The 14,474-nt window shown below is 45.1% G+C and overlaps 1 protein-coding gene across 2 annotated transcripts in view; it reads left to right on the plus strand.

Moving 5' to 3' along the window:
* mmrn2a (multimerin 2a) overlaps positions 1-14,474 on the plus strand; it is a 29,192-nt gene that overhangs the window by 9,982 nt on the left and 4,736 nt on the right. For both annotated transcript variants that reach the window (XM_085427751.1, XM_085427752.1), the window contains exons 2-6: positions 1,606-1,728; positions 2,846-2,952; positions 4,109-4,189; positions 8,497-8,748; positions 13,379-13,803. In XM_085427751.1, coding sequence (XP_085283877.1) covers positions 1,606-1,728; positions 2,846-2,952; positions 4,109-4,189; positions 8,497-8,748; positions 13,379-13,803 — 988 coding nt within the window. The remainder of the gene's footprint in view (positions 1-1,605; positions 1,729-2,845; positions 2,953-4,108; positions 4,190-8,496; positions 8,749-13,378; positions 13,804-14,474) is intronic.

A 14,474-nucleotide genomic window follows, 5' to 3' on the forward strand; every position in this document is an offset into this window, starting at 1 on the left:
CTCTTTCTGGTGCAAAGTGGGCCAAAAACAAACAAGAGAGACGGACTCGCACAGAAAAGCCGATCAGCTGATCATTAAGCAGTTTCATGATTGAAGTAGCAGCCAGAAGAAGCAGTCGCTCCATATATCGTTTGGTAAGCTTAACGCAGGAATGCTTTACAAACATTCAGAGATGGACTTACACACTTGCTTTACTTCTCTCGGGGATAACTTTGTCGGAGATGAAATGCCGGGTTGCTAGCGAAGCTCCACATGCTATCCAGACCACCGACAGGTCCCGCAAGCCACAGCCGCTCTATCACGTGATGCATACTGCTCCGACGTGCTAACGTTCTGAGGTGAGTTACGGCGTGTTGCAAGTTTTGCGAGGTGCTTTCGTGATATTTAATGGATCGGATTACATTTTTTATTTTTCTCCGATATCCGATCCAGTAATTTAGGTCAGTATCGGACCGATACCGATACGTAATATCGGATCGGTCCATCTCTATGATGGTCCACTCCAGAGTTCTCCAGCTTGTCCTTCAGGACCGAGGGAAGAATAGTGTTGAAGGCACTGGAGAAATCAAAGAACATGATTCTCACAGTGCTTCCAGCGGTCTCCAGGTGAGAGAGGGAACGATGTAGGAGGTGAATGACGGCATCATCCGCTCCAATGCCAATGGTAGGCAAACTAAAGTGGGTCCAGTGATGAGCTCACCAGGCGCCGAAGCTGAGCCAGGACCAGCCGCTCCAGGGTCTTCATCAGGTGGGATCAGGGATTAAAACAAACCCAAAGACGAGCCTTGTGTCTTTTCACAAAAACAAAAAAAGAATCAAAACTTTAGTGATCAGATCCCAAAGAGATGAAAACCACATCAGAACAACCGAAAAGAGAGAGGACATTTAGAAAAGGGATGCAAAATAATTACAGAGGTATCAGGATAACACGAGGCAACTGCAAAGGAACAAGAAGCATTTAAAAAATGATGCTAAATTAAAAACCATGAAAAATGTCTTGGAGCAAAAATATTCATAAAGGGATGCCAAATTAACATAATGACTAAAAACATAGTTTTTAGTTATTCTGGTGTTACTATTTCATTCGCCGTTGTCTCACAACAAAAACATAAACTAAATCTGCATTTTTGGACTCGGCTCACGTTTTTATTCTTATTCTGTGGTTTTCATGGTTGATTACTCTTCAGAGAGTGGAAGAGGGCTTTTCCTTGAAGCTGAGTGTTGGTGGCCACTGAGAAGAGGGCACAGTCTTTGACCTCTGACCCCAAACAGGAATACAGAACAACAAACTGTGTGTGTGTTTCCATCTTCCTGTAACGCTGTGGACATCTGGGGTTTTCCTGGCTCACAACCGGCCTTTAAGAGGAGCCGACTACACGTCTGTGCACATACAGCAGAGGCAGTTAGACCGAGTTACACACAAATATGTGATCTTTCTTCTTGTTCTTAAAGGAGCACTAACATTTTTTCTTAGCAGGAAAACTGTGGACATATCACACTACATCCTGACTCTGTGTGTGTGTGTGTGTGTGTGTGTGTGTGTGTGTGTGTGTGTGTGTGTGTGTGTGTGTGTGTGTGTGTGTGTGTGTGTGTGTGTGTGTGTAGGAACTGGTGTCCGTTCGTGCATAACCATGTGCAAACGATGGCAGTTATGTGTGGAACAGAGAAGTACACCATCAAGTCCCAGAGTCCATGTCCGAGCGGGACGCCCGACTGTCACCTGACCATGTGAGTGTCTTTGGTTCGTGGCTTCAGCTGAAGAAGACTGTGACTCATTCGTTGATCATTTTAGTTTTTCTCATTGGGGATCGTGAGGTTTCTATAACACCGTCAGTGTAAAATGCGTTGATCTTTGCTCAGTAACTTCCAAATCTGTTTAATATGTAGATATGATATATATCTATCTAACAGACTCCAGTTTGTGCATGTAAATGGAGAGTCCTCTTCACACACTGAGGTTAATTATGGAGTTCCACAGGGTTCAGTGCTAGGACCAATTCTGTTTACATTATACATGCTTCCCTTAGGCAGCATCATTAGAAGACATAGCATACATTTACACTGCTATGCAGATGACACCCAGCTCTATCTGTCCATGAAGCCAGATAACACACACCAATGAGTTAAACTGCAGGAATGTCTTAAAGACATAAAGACCTGGATGGCCGCTAACTTTCTGCTTCTTAATTCAGATCAAACTGAGGTTATTGTACTCGGCCCTGAAAAGCTTACAAATATGGTCTCTAACCAGATTCTTACTCTGGATGGCATTACCTTGGCCTCCAGTAACGCTGTGAGGAACCTTGGAGTCATTTTTGACCAGGACATGTCCTTCAATGCACATATTAAACAAATATGTAAGACTGCTTTCTTCCATTTGTGCAACATCTCTAAAATTAGAAATATCCTGTCTCAGAGTGACGCTGAAAAACTAGTTCATGCATTTATTCTGTCTCGTTATTAGTCTCTGTCTCTCTTTCACAGCATGTCTGTATCCTGTCTTCCTTCTGTCACCAAAGTGCTTGGTGACAGTGGCATCAGATCTAAAAGCCTCCTGTCACTAATCATCATCTTCAAACTACTTTGATGTGTGTTTTCAGTGTAACTTTAGTAGACAGTAGAAAGCATGTTTTATCCCTTCACTGACCTGGGTCCAGCTTGATGTTTCATATTTCTCATGTTTTCCTGTGTCAAAATCCTGAATCTGAAAGTTCAGAGTCAGAATAAACCTTAAACTTTGGGAGTCAACCCGCCCACAGACGTGACGTCTTTGCTGAAGGTGATGGCTTCTATAGAGGCCGAGCAGCGGTAACCACGGTGTGTTTGTGTGTGTGTTCGTGTGCAGGTACAAGCTGTCCACACGGCCGATTTACAGGCAGCAGCAGAAGATCGTAACCGCTCTGCTGTGGCGCTGCTGTCCGGGACACGGAGGACACAACTGCGAGGACACAGGTGAGTCAGCAGCATCACCGTCACTCGAGTCCGCGTTAAGGATGTTTTTGTGAAGCAGACTTCAGTGTTGCGCAGGTTGTAGCACAAACGCTCAGACTGACATCAGAGAGTTATCCATTAAAAGTCCACCTTAAGCGTTCCTGTCATGTTTGGTGCCCTTCCTGTTTTGGCCTTTAGGTGGCGCCGGGTCTGCACTCGCTGGCTAAAATCTGCTCTGGTTTGTTTGGGTTAAAAGCAGCCTGATTACATTTATCCACTGCACTTTAATGTGGTTCCAAAGTCAGAAACAAGTGAACAGAAACAGCCTGAATAACATATTCAGGGAATAATGTATGAAAATGTGTTTTATTTATATTATTGTCCTTTCAATGGTAGAAATCCTTTTGTATTTATGATGTAAACATATTTATTAATATTTATGTTTAGTGAGTTTGATCCCGACGGCCACAGTGAGCCTGAAAGCAGCCGCGGTTATTCATAAACTACTCGTTTTAATAGAGGAGATGAGGATGGAGCATATTAAGAGTTGCTCTGAATGGACGCCTGGTTCTGGTTTCCCTCCGCTGGAGTCTATTTTTACTTTTCCAAGAACAGGCGGGCTTTAGTATCGCTCGGGAACTTAATGTGTTCCAGATTTTCTCAGCGGGTGGGAACAGCCGTGTTTATCTGCGGGAGGACGTCCTCTGCTCTTCGCTTCTGTTTGTGTGACGCTCAAAGTTTATCAGCGGTCGTCTCTCAAAGCTCCCAGCTCCCCCACAAACAGGCCACATTATTGCATGATCGTAGCCGGCTAAAACAGAGACGGCTGCTGCCTGCGTTTTTCTGTTTCCAGCATCTGAGGCACAAAGTCAAAGCCACAAGTTCATGAATCCATCACTGAGTCTCAAATCAGGAGGTCATGAAGAGAAACATTAAAGTCGTTCATTCTCTGCCTCAGTTTATTATTATTATTGTTATTATTGCTGCTCTGAGCCCTCGTTGTGCTCGGATGTCAGCTCTGATTTAATCTGAGTTTATGGGAAGAGGAGGAGGAGCGGGCGTCTCAGCTCGGACCGCTGCCTCCAGGATACAATCATTTGTATTGACTGTCTCTGAGCTGACTCTCTGTCTTTGTTAGTTTAAACTGCAGTTTTACAGCTTGTTTCTTCTCCAACAGTCTCAGGCCCTCGGCAGGATTCTGAAAGCTCGACTCTGATTGGACGATCTGAAGCAGGCACATCAGAGGTCAAGGCTCCAGGTACGCTCTTGGAAATGAAACATTTTTGACTCTTCAGGTAACTCACGTCTCAGACTGTAGAACCACAGCGAGCCAATCAGTGCGTTGGTCATAACGAACAGGAAGTGGTCATCGATGGAGTCAACAATCAGACTCCACCTCAGGGTGATCGATTTGAGACTTTTCCACTTACAGTCGAGACCCAGAACTCAGCTTTCTATCAGATCTGTTTGTAGTAACTCTTTTTAAAGCTTACAAGTACTGCCCCTCAGCAGGCTTCCTAAAAATGACCAATCAGAAAAAGAGAGAAGAGCTAAACAGCTTGTTTCAAACACAGGATGCACTGATGATGCATGGACCTGAGAAAGAAGGATTACTCTGGACTGTGAATCATGCAAAGCTACGTCAGTCACATGACAGATTTAAAAACAACAGGAAATGACCCAAATGAGTCTCCAGTCATAAATCATTGAAAATCACACAAAGATACACAGAAATATAAACATATTATTAAAAGCAAAGTAAAATGAATAAATATGAATAAGTGTAAAGAAAAGATCAGGTAGAGGGAATAATAATGATATGTACTCATTAAGAACAACAAGTGAAAAGATCTGGTCATTAAAGGGTGGAGGAGGGGTCTGCAGTGAGGATGACCTCAGAAACCTGGAGGAAGAATAAGCTGAGAAAACGGAGCTAGAGGAGCCGCCTCCAGCTGCAGGAGGTGCTGCTGCGGTCACACCGGGGAAAACTGGTTACGGCGATCTCTGGCTGACCTGCTGGTCTCTGTTTGCGGTGGTTTTCGACTTCGTGTTTGCTCAGAATAAATTGGTTGGCTCTTGAGTTTCACCTTCACTCTCTGCGTTAACGCCGCGCTCTGACTCATTACTGTTCTAACAAAGTGAGGAAGCACCGCGCTTAACCACCGCACTCACATTGACAAAAGGTCAAGTTCCCTCCTCTCCCCTGGAGAAGAGGGCGTGGGTGCGCCAGTACCAAGGTCACCTCCCACCCCACCCCCTACTCCCACATTCGCAACATATAAACAAAGAGTGAGTCATCTGGAAACCACAGACACACTGTTCAGAGGTCAAAGGTCACACTGGCCTGATGAGAAGATTCAAGTTGGAGTGAGCTGATGGAGAGGAGAAGAGTGCAAGTCAAGTCAAGTGGCTTTATCATCATTGCAACCATGTGCACAGTGAAGGAGAACAAAAACAGGGCAACACCAGACAGTAGAAAAGTGCAACAATGACAGTTGGTTGTGCAAAAAGACCGAGCATTGTGCAGGACAGGTGGGCAGAGGTGATCCTGATGCAGGACACATTTCACACGACATTGGCTGCAGTGACCTAAGACCATCACAAACAGATGCCAAAGAATATCAAATACACCCTAAATGACTACAGTGGGATGCAAAATAAGTACTAAGACATGTAGAGTGACCATGAACTGATGGAATAAGACCACAAGCATGCATGAAAAGTAAAAATTTGACTACAAGGGTGTGCAAAAATGACTAAAATTAAACAAAACCCCACAAAAGGATGCAAAATAAGTACTGAATGATGCAGAACAACTTAATGACTTTAAACAACCAAAGCAAAAGCAATGACTACAAAGGGATAACAACATGAGTGTATAAAAGGGCAAATTTACCGCAGAGAAATGCATGATGTTTGCCTACTGGTGGTGGTCAGAGGGCCCGGTGGCGCCTTTGTCCGGCAGCCTCGCCTCTGTCAGTGCGCCCCAGGGCAGCTGTGGCTACAATGTAGCTTGCTATCGCCAGTGTGTGAATGTGTGTGTGAATGGGTGAATGACTGAATGTAGTGTGAAGCGCTTTGGGGTCCTATGGACTAGAAAAGCGCTATACAAATGCAGGCCATTTACCATGATGATAGATATTTTTAAAGACGAACAAAATAATCAAAGGGCTGAATGTGAAATTACCACAAAAGAATGAACAACAACATCTAATGGACACTGAATGACTAGAGGGATGCAAAATAAGTACAAAGAGACGTTAAAGGGAGTTTAAGAGCGCGCAACAGCAGAAACTCAAACGAACGTCAATGAACCGAGGAGAGCAAGTTTTTGGTTGTTCTGCTGTTTTTCGGTTTTCTAACTGCAGCAGGTTGATTCTCTTTGTTCTGCTTTTGATTCAACAGGAAGTAACAACAACAGTTTTCTCAGCTTCGGTGCCGCACTGTGAAATTTCATTACTGCAGGATACATGCAGAGTACATGAAGTATTTATAGCGTGTGCGGCACTGAGAAGCCTGAGAATCAAAACAGTCGATGTTGTTGGAAAAACACGGGACTGAAATAGACCTTTGGCCTTTACGGGCTCGATTTAACAAAGAAAGACAAACAAAAAGGCCGTTCCTCACACACCTCCACACGGTACAGTCCGCTCCCACCGCGCCTACGATTGAACCCACTTCCTGCGAGCTGGGGTCGATGAAATTAAATCACTAACACGATGGGACACAATAACAGGAACACCTTCAAATACAACAAGCGTGAGTCATCCACTCATAACACTTGCAAGCACTGCATCACATGAAATTCTTTGTGCGGTAGTAGCCTCTGCAGTGGAAGCTAATGCACGTGTGTCCAGCTTTTTAAAGAGAGAAGAGATCAAGACTTTAAAACAACAAATTGAGCCATGAATCCCTGAATCACCTCTCAGTGGTCTTAAAAATGATAAATGAGACGAGATTACAGTTTTGTTTTAGAGCAGCAGCTATCGGTTAAATCATCAGTTATCAGTTTCTTCAGCTCCAAAAATATCTAAAATATTAAATTCAGAGAAAAGAGAAGTATCAAATGTTCACACTTAAGAAGCTAAAACAAACAAATCTTTGGGGTTTTTTCTTAAAAGTGACCAAAATAATTATTCAACCGTCCAAAGACGCAAATACAGCGACTCACATTCGCTTACTGTACTTATTCTTTAGTTTCTTTAGTCCACTGCAGATCATATGGAAGCAGACACATGAGTGCTCCCAGTAGGATAATGTTTGCAGCCAACCTGAGGTAAAGTATCGCTGAGGAAGATAAATCTAAAGTTTCAGACCTTCCTGGTTAGATGCATGAATGAGGTGATGCAGGCAGAGAGTTCAAGAAATTGAAGGAGAAACTCTCCGAACTGAATCGAGTTCATTCAGGATGACAGCAGTCAGACGGATGAAAAAGAAATCGTATAGAACCAAACATATGCAACCAGAGGGATGCAAAATGGGCACAAAAGAATGGAAAATTATTTTAAAATCATACAAAAGAGGCACAGATCCTCAACTACATCAAGGGGATGTGAAATGATTACAGAGGGATGCTGGGGGGGATCCTGGGGGTGGGCTGGAGGCAGACCTGCTGTGGCGCTCCCTGAAGGAAGCACCTGAAAGAAATGCAAGACCAGGAACACTCTACAGAGGAATAACGATGATAACGAGACACAACATAATGAAGTGAAGTAAAAACTACCACTGTGGGATACCGAATCGCTCCAGATGGATGCAAAGAGAGCACACAGGAAGGCTGATCTACAAACTGTTGTGGTTTCAGACAAACAGCCACAAAGGGATGCAAAATGACTACAGCAGGATGTGAAAGGAGAATAAAATGACAAACCATTACAAAGAGATTCACCTGCAGACCCACAAAATAAGCCTAGCAACGTAAAATTACCAAAAAGGTTTTACTGGTCACATATTTCATCTTTCCATCCACCTCGGCTTCCTCTGAATCTGATCCAGCCAAACTGATGTTCCTGCTGAATTAAAAGTTTTTAACTCTTCTGAGTTGTCAGATGTTCATGAACAAAACTTTTAGATGGGACTAAAGTCAAAGACCTCAGACGTGCTGCAGCCTCAGAGGAGAAAACGATGACAGTGTTCCTCGCTGTCTTCCTTTGCAGCCGCAGAAGCTGCTTTGATGTATTTTATGCCTTCGACCCGGCCTGCAGGTCACCGACTCAGAGATCAGCGCTCCTGCTGTCGCTGCGATTCCAACAATGAGCTCAAACAAAAACGACGGAAGCTCAGCGGAGAAATCCCCAAATACATCAGCCTGTTTCCCATCAGCCTCTCCGTCTCTCTCACAGCCGGTCTGCAAGACTTCCTGTTCATCTCTGTGTTAGTTCAGGTCAGTGAGGCTCGTATCGTCACTGTCTGCCTTCAGTTCGGTATTCCCAAAGAAGAATACACACCAGGTTTGCTTTTCCTGGGCGTGTTTTAGGTTAACCTCGATTATCTCAGACATTCGTCAGTCTGAGTTTTTAACGTTTTCTGCAGCTTCTCGCTCTGATTGTTGTTTTTACGTTTCAGTTGTTCATACTCGGCCCCAGCAGCGGGGCGGAGACCTGAACCACGAACAGAACGACCACCAAGTGCCCGACAGCACGCTGTATGATGCCAGCTACCCAAGCAGCCAGGACAACGACACACATCCCACCCCGGGGCCAGGACACGCCCACAAACGCCATCATACATCATACCAGGCGACGAACACTCACAACCACGACCGACACCCCCACCACCTTGATCCAGATCACCCACAGCAGGAACACCGAACGCCAGGTGAGTTTCTGTCTGTACTGAGAAGGTTCCAACAGCCAATCACGACCCAGAGGTCCAGTTCAGGGACTCTAATTAGCTGAGGTGAAGCCGAGCAGACGACTAGCAGTGTCACCATCCACCTGTCAGTCAAGGAGGCCACGCCCCTCCAAACTTTGAACCTTAATATAATTTAAACAGGTGACACTTAAAAACTTATGAGGGGAAACTGTTCTGACTAATGGGGACTCTTCCACTGCTGGAGCCTCCGGTGGACATTGGAGGAACTGCAACCTGCCTGCATGATGAAGTCAGGGCTTTTATTTTGGCGTTCCTGATTCTTTTATTTAAATAAAGACGTGAGCACATCTTCCATTGCTGATAAACACCCACACACACTTCCGCCGAAGGAAATCCGCTTGTTCCTCCGTTACATATACATCAGTGTGTGTGTGTGAGTCACCCGACCAGCACACCTATGACATCACACCCCCACTTCCAGCTTGTTTGGGATTGGCCAGCTCTCAGTTTCCCACAGTTCTGTTTTCTCTGACCTTTGACCTCAGTGACCAGCCAGCTACATCATCCTGAGAGGAACATTTATGAGTGTTTCAGAACCTCCAGTCCAGAGAAAAATAACAGCTGATCTATAAAATCATCTCTGTGACGGAGCTGTTAGCTTTAGCCTCCTGTGCTGGTGTAGAAAGCACAGACAGCGACTCCTTAGTTTATGTTTATAAAACCATCCAGTGATAAACAACAAGTTTTATTTCAGTCCACAATATTTTGTGTAATTTTGGGTTCATTTCTTATGCCATATTAAGCTTTCCTTTTAATAAACTTAAAGTGACGTCTCACCTTCTTAAGAAGAAGAAATGAAGCGCTTCAGTGTAACACACGCTCTTTTGTCGAAACAGGAAGTCGCCTGTGCTCGCCTCCGTAAATCACGCTGACGATCATTAGATAGAAACACTGCAGCTGACACGGGAGCGTGTGATTTCTTTCCCTCTCTGCTGACTGCAGCTGCAGCCTGAGGTGACCTCACTGTAAGCTGACCTTTGACCTCTACATATGCTAAAGAAAACGGGTCATGATGATCAGAGTGAGTGTTTCAGGTGGTTTTGTGTCTGGACTGCATCTCCAAAGCCAAGCACACACACACACACACTTGTATTCCTCACATGTGAGGACCCTTGCTTCCAGCATACCCAGACCTGTAAGCCCCCCCCCCCCAAACATGCTTGATGGGTGATGTGTCCGGTGAGTCTGCTGGCCATGCATGAACTGGGAAGTTTGCAGCTTCCAGGAATTGTGTACAGATCCTTGTAATATGGGCTGTGCATTATCGTGCTGCGACATGAGTAATGGTTGTGGTTGAATGACACAACCATCAGTGTCACGATCTCTGTGATTCAAAATGCCAGCAATGTGTTCGTTGTCCATAACAGACGCCTGCCCATACCAGAACCACACTCGGTCCACAACGCTGACATCAGCAAACCGCCCGCCCATACGCTGTCTGCCATCCGTCCTGAACAGTGAAACCAGGACGTGCCAGACGCCATGAAATGTGCGCGTTGTACGACGACGAACTGCAGTCGGGTCGGGACCTTGGTGAGAACACGAGCATGCAGATGAGCTTCCCTGAGACGGTTTCTGACAGTTTGTGCAAACCGATTGTTGCTGCAGCTGTCCGGTTGGCTGGTCTCAGACCATCCTGGACGTGAACGTGCTGGAAGTGGAGGTCCTGGGCTGGTTACACGTGGTCTGTGGTTGTGAGGCCGGTTGGATGTACTGCCAAATTCTCTGAAACACCTTTGGAGACGGCTCATGGTAGAGAAACGAACGTTCATTTCATGGCAGCTGCTCCGGTTGACATCCCTCAAAGGTTGGGGCATCTGTGGCGTTGTGCTGTGTGATCGAACTGCACATGTCCGAGTGGCCTTTTAGTGTGAGCAGTCTGAGGCACACCTGTGAGGTGGGATTATCTCAGCAAAGGAGAAGTGCTCACTCACACAGATTTAGACAGATTTGTGAACAATATCTGAGAGCCGTGGGTCTTTGTGTTTGTAGAAAATGTTTCAGATCTTTGAGCTCAGCTCGTGAAAAATGGGAGCAAAAACAAAAGTGTTGCATTTAACCCTTTCAGACACAGTGGTGCCTACAGCTATTCAAAGGCTGTCTTCTTGTATTTATGTCCATGTTGATGGTTTACTTGCACATAAACCACTACATTGGACACTGATGTGTCCATGCCCTGCCACCCACTGGTCAGCCAGTGTTGTTCACCTTGGTGGACATGTAAAGAAATCTATTTTCATGCCTAAAGATGAATAAAAATACTTAAGAAAAGAATCCAGATTGAGGTTGTCATAATTCATGCATGAAAGGGTTAAATGTTTGTCCAATAAATGAGGTTTCTGGGGGGCTTTCAAAGTGTTCCAATTCCCAACATTGTAGAAAAATAACTCAGACTGGAAAAAGTCTTCCACACAAAACCGGCCCTGGAATCGAATCCTTTAATCTGTTAGCATCCACCACTCGGACTCGTTCAGGGTTACATTCATATTTCGCCCTTTTTAAAGACATTTTTCCAGTGAAGCGTTGGTTTGAAGGCCAACATCTTTTCCTCTGTGAAACTCACTTTGTGTAGCATGTGTAGCGCTAACCTGAGCCCCACTGTTAAGTGCTTTACTGGAAACCTGGTGACTATCAACAGGTTCAGATTAAGAGCACTTTTCTAACTTTCCAAAGATGCAGCCTGGATTTGAACTCGGAATAAGCCAAATACGTGTTTCCGCCCAGTGGAGGTGATCGTAATGTGACGTGCGTCTGCTGAAACACAGCTTTCATGCTTGCAGCAGCAGTTTGTGGCTGGCTTTGGCTCAGCCTGTTCTGTCCTTCAGAGCCTCTCGGGATCGCTGAGCAGGAAGTGTAAGCACAGTTGGATTTATTTCAGACTCCAGGAATAACAATAACAACACAATCAGATCCTCTTGGCCCCGAGGTGCCTCCGACCAGCCGAAGGACCGGCAGCGCCCTGAGGTCTGCATGTTCACTTTTCATCAAACCATCCCAAGGCGCTGTAAAGCTCAGCGACTATCCTCTGAATCCTCCCAGCACCAGTCTGAGGTGTGTTTGCTTCCCTTTGGAGCTCTGCTGTGTTTTTAACCCAGACTGGAGCCTCAGCTGGTTCCATTTTAGAGCACAACAATCCAGTCTAGCTCCCCAGAGAGCCATGGTTCACAGGGGGGAGTGTGTTTTTGTCAGCAGTGGGCGAATAGCCCCTCGGGGTTCTATTTTTATTTCAGAAATCTGGTTCAGAAGTCCAGAGTTTCCCAGCGGCTGATATCCTACTGTCAGGTTCCTGCGTTCTTCTAGTGCCGCCAACAGGTCAAAACTTCTGCTGCAGCCCACAACTCCTCATGTGGTCATGACTGTTCTCGTGTTTTTGAATCAGCTTTTAAACCAGTGAAGATAGAAACTGGACATTTTTACCATTGCATCATTTATTAAACCAGTGACATTAAAACAGACCTGAGCACACAACACAGTTTATACAGTTTCAGAGTAGATACACAGGTTCCAGTTTAATGTTCCAGCAGTTCTGTTCTTGACTTCTAGTGGGATGAATTTCTAGGCACAGCTATGAGGTGGAGACTTTTCTGTTCAGAGGTTTCAGGAGCTCTGCTTTTTGCAGATGATGTGGTTTTGTTGGCATCATCAAATGATGACCTTCAGCTCACACTGGAGCAGTTTGCAGACAGATGTGAAGCCACGTTGATGGATATCAGCAGGAAGGAGTGCGCTGCCATGCTGGATGTTTGCAGGCCAGTCTGTGTTCCTATCCTCACATGTGACCATGAGCTCATCAAGAATAAAATGTCCCAACAAGTTGATTCTGTTCATCTGGACGTAGTTTCTCACTGGGAGAAACATCAGCACACTGACTAACAACGAGCTCAGCTTCTTGGTCATTAATATGCAAATTCTCAAGGCTGTTGTTGGGGAATGGCTGCAGTCACAGCAGGTAACACAAAGACAGCGTGTTCACGTGTCAACAAAGGTCTGAGTAAAGGCAGAAATAAATAAATGCAAAGTTTAAAACTCTCCCGTGAAATCAGAATACGCAGAATATTTAACTCCAGGTTCAGTGTAAGAATGAGAGCTTTGGCTAAGTTAAGTGTCTCATTGATAAACAGCGTGCTGGGCTGCTCCCTTTGTCAGTTTAGAAAAACTTCATATTTCATGAGAAACAGAAATCAAGCGGATTGAGAGACGAGCTGGTGGCACATATGAGAGTGTCCTCTGCATAAAGATGTATATTCAGGTTTGAGTGCAGAGATGATCTCTGTGGATCACCTGCATTAATTACAGGTGGACTCAAAGGTGTTACAAAGGTATGGCAGGACGTTAGGACCTGCTCTCATTGTATGATCATTTAGATTCTTTCTACCTTTTATTTAAAATATTTGGGGGGTTTTGCATTTTTTTCCTACACAGATCTACTTCCAGATCGAATATAACCAAGTAGCTTATTCCAGGACAATCCACACAGTCGTTGAGCTGTGTAACTGCAGTTTCCTTTGTACCGTTTGGTTCCTTTAATTTTGAAATGTCCAAACATTGAAAACATAATTTGTATTTTTTCCAGAGGACCTCAGTGCCGCCCCTCTCCCATATCCCGGTGCCCTTATTCCCCTTATTGTCCCCTACATGATGGACCGGGTGTGGTCCCAGCTGCAGCCGGTCATGGAGCACTTTAACCACTCACTGGAACACCTGAGCCAGAGGGTAGGTGACCTGGCCCATGATGTGGCCCAGCTGAAGAGCAGCCAGCTGGGGGCGGGGCATCAGATGACTCTTCAGGAGGAGCGTGATGATGGGGTGGAGGAGCGGTTGGACGCCAGATTAGATGAAGTGATTCAGAACATCGGGGAGGTCAAGAGGCAGGTGGAGGTGCAGCAGAATGAGATGGAGAAGAGGCTGCACTCGCAGCATGTAATGCTGCACTACAACCTCACCAGCTTCAAGGCCGACATCGACGTGAAGCTGAAACGCCAGCAGAAGACGCTGCAGGTCAGTGCACGAGGGAGGCCAACACTTTACAGGATTCATGGTGATGTCGATATAAACCTTTATAATGAATCAGGAGGATGTAAAATGAAAAGAAATGATGACATTATGACAAACTGAGGCCTGGCTGGGAATTTAAACATCTTTAAAATGGCCACGATCAATAATTCATCCTTTTGGTCATTATTTACAGTTCTCTAAAACGTTAGAAGGCTCCATGAAACTTTTGATTTAAACATATTCCAGTATTCCTCATCCCAGCTTCTCTTTTAAAGAAAATGACTTCTGTTATTCCTGGGTGTCATCACTGACGGCCTAATATTTTGGCACTGTCCCTGGATGCTGGAGAATCTGGAGTTTGTCATCTCCAGCTGTTTTCCTCTTCTTTTCTTTCTTACTTTTGTCCAAACTTTCTTTTTCGACTGAGCCACAGTGTCAGAGGAGATGACATGCGGTGCCTCCATTATTTTATTTTTTTGATCTTGAACCATCGTTCCTGTGATGGATGCAGTCTGGACGGTTGTGCCTTTTCTTGATTCCTCTTGGACACAACGAACAAGCTCGTTGTTTTCCTGCCTTAGAGATGCAAGCTTGTCTTTGACATCATCACTGCTGTCTTTGCTTCACCTGGAGGAAAATGTGTTATATAGAGGAAATGGGGGCGGGCTTATGCA

Source organism: Rhamphochromis longiceps, linkage group LG13, assembly GCF_057381845.1.
Source record: "Rhamphochromis longiceps isolate RC_006_pf linkage group LG13, R_longiceps_female_GT1.1, whole genome shotgun sequence".
NCBI lineage: Eukaryota > Metazoa > Chordata > Actinopteri > Cichliformes > Cichlidae > Rhamphochromis > Rhamphochromis longiceps.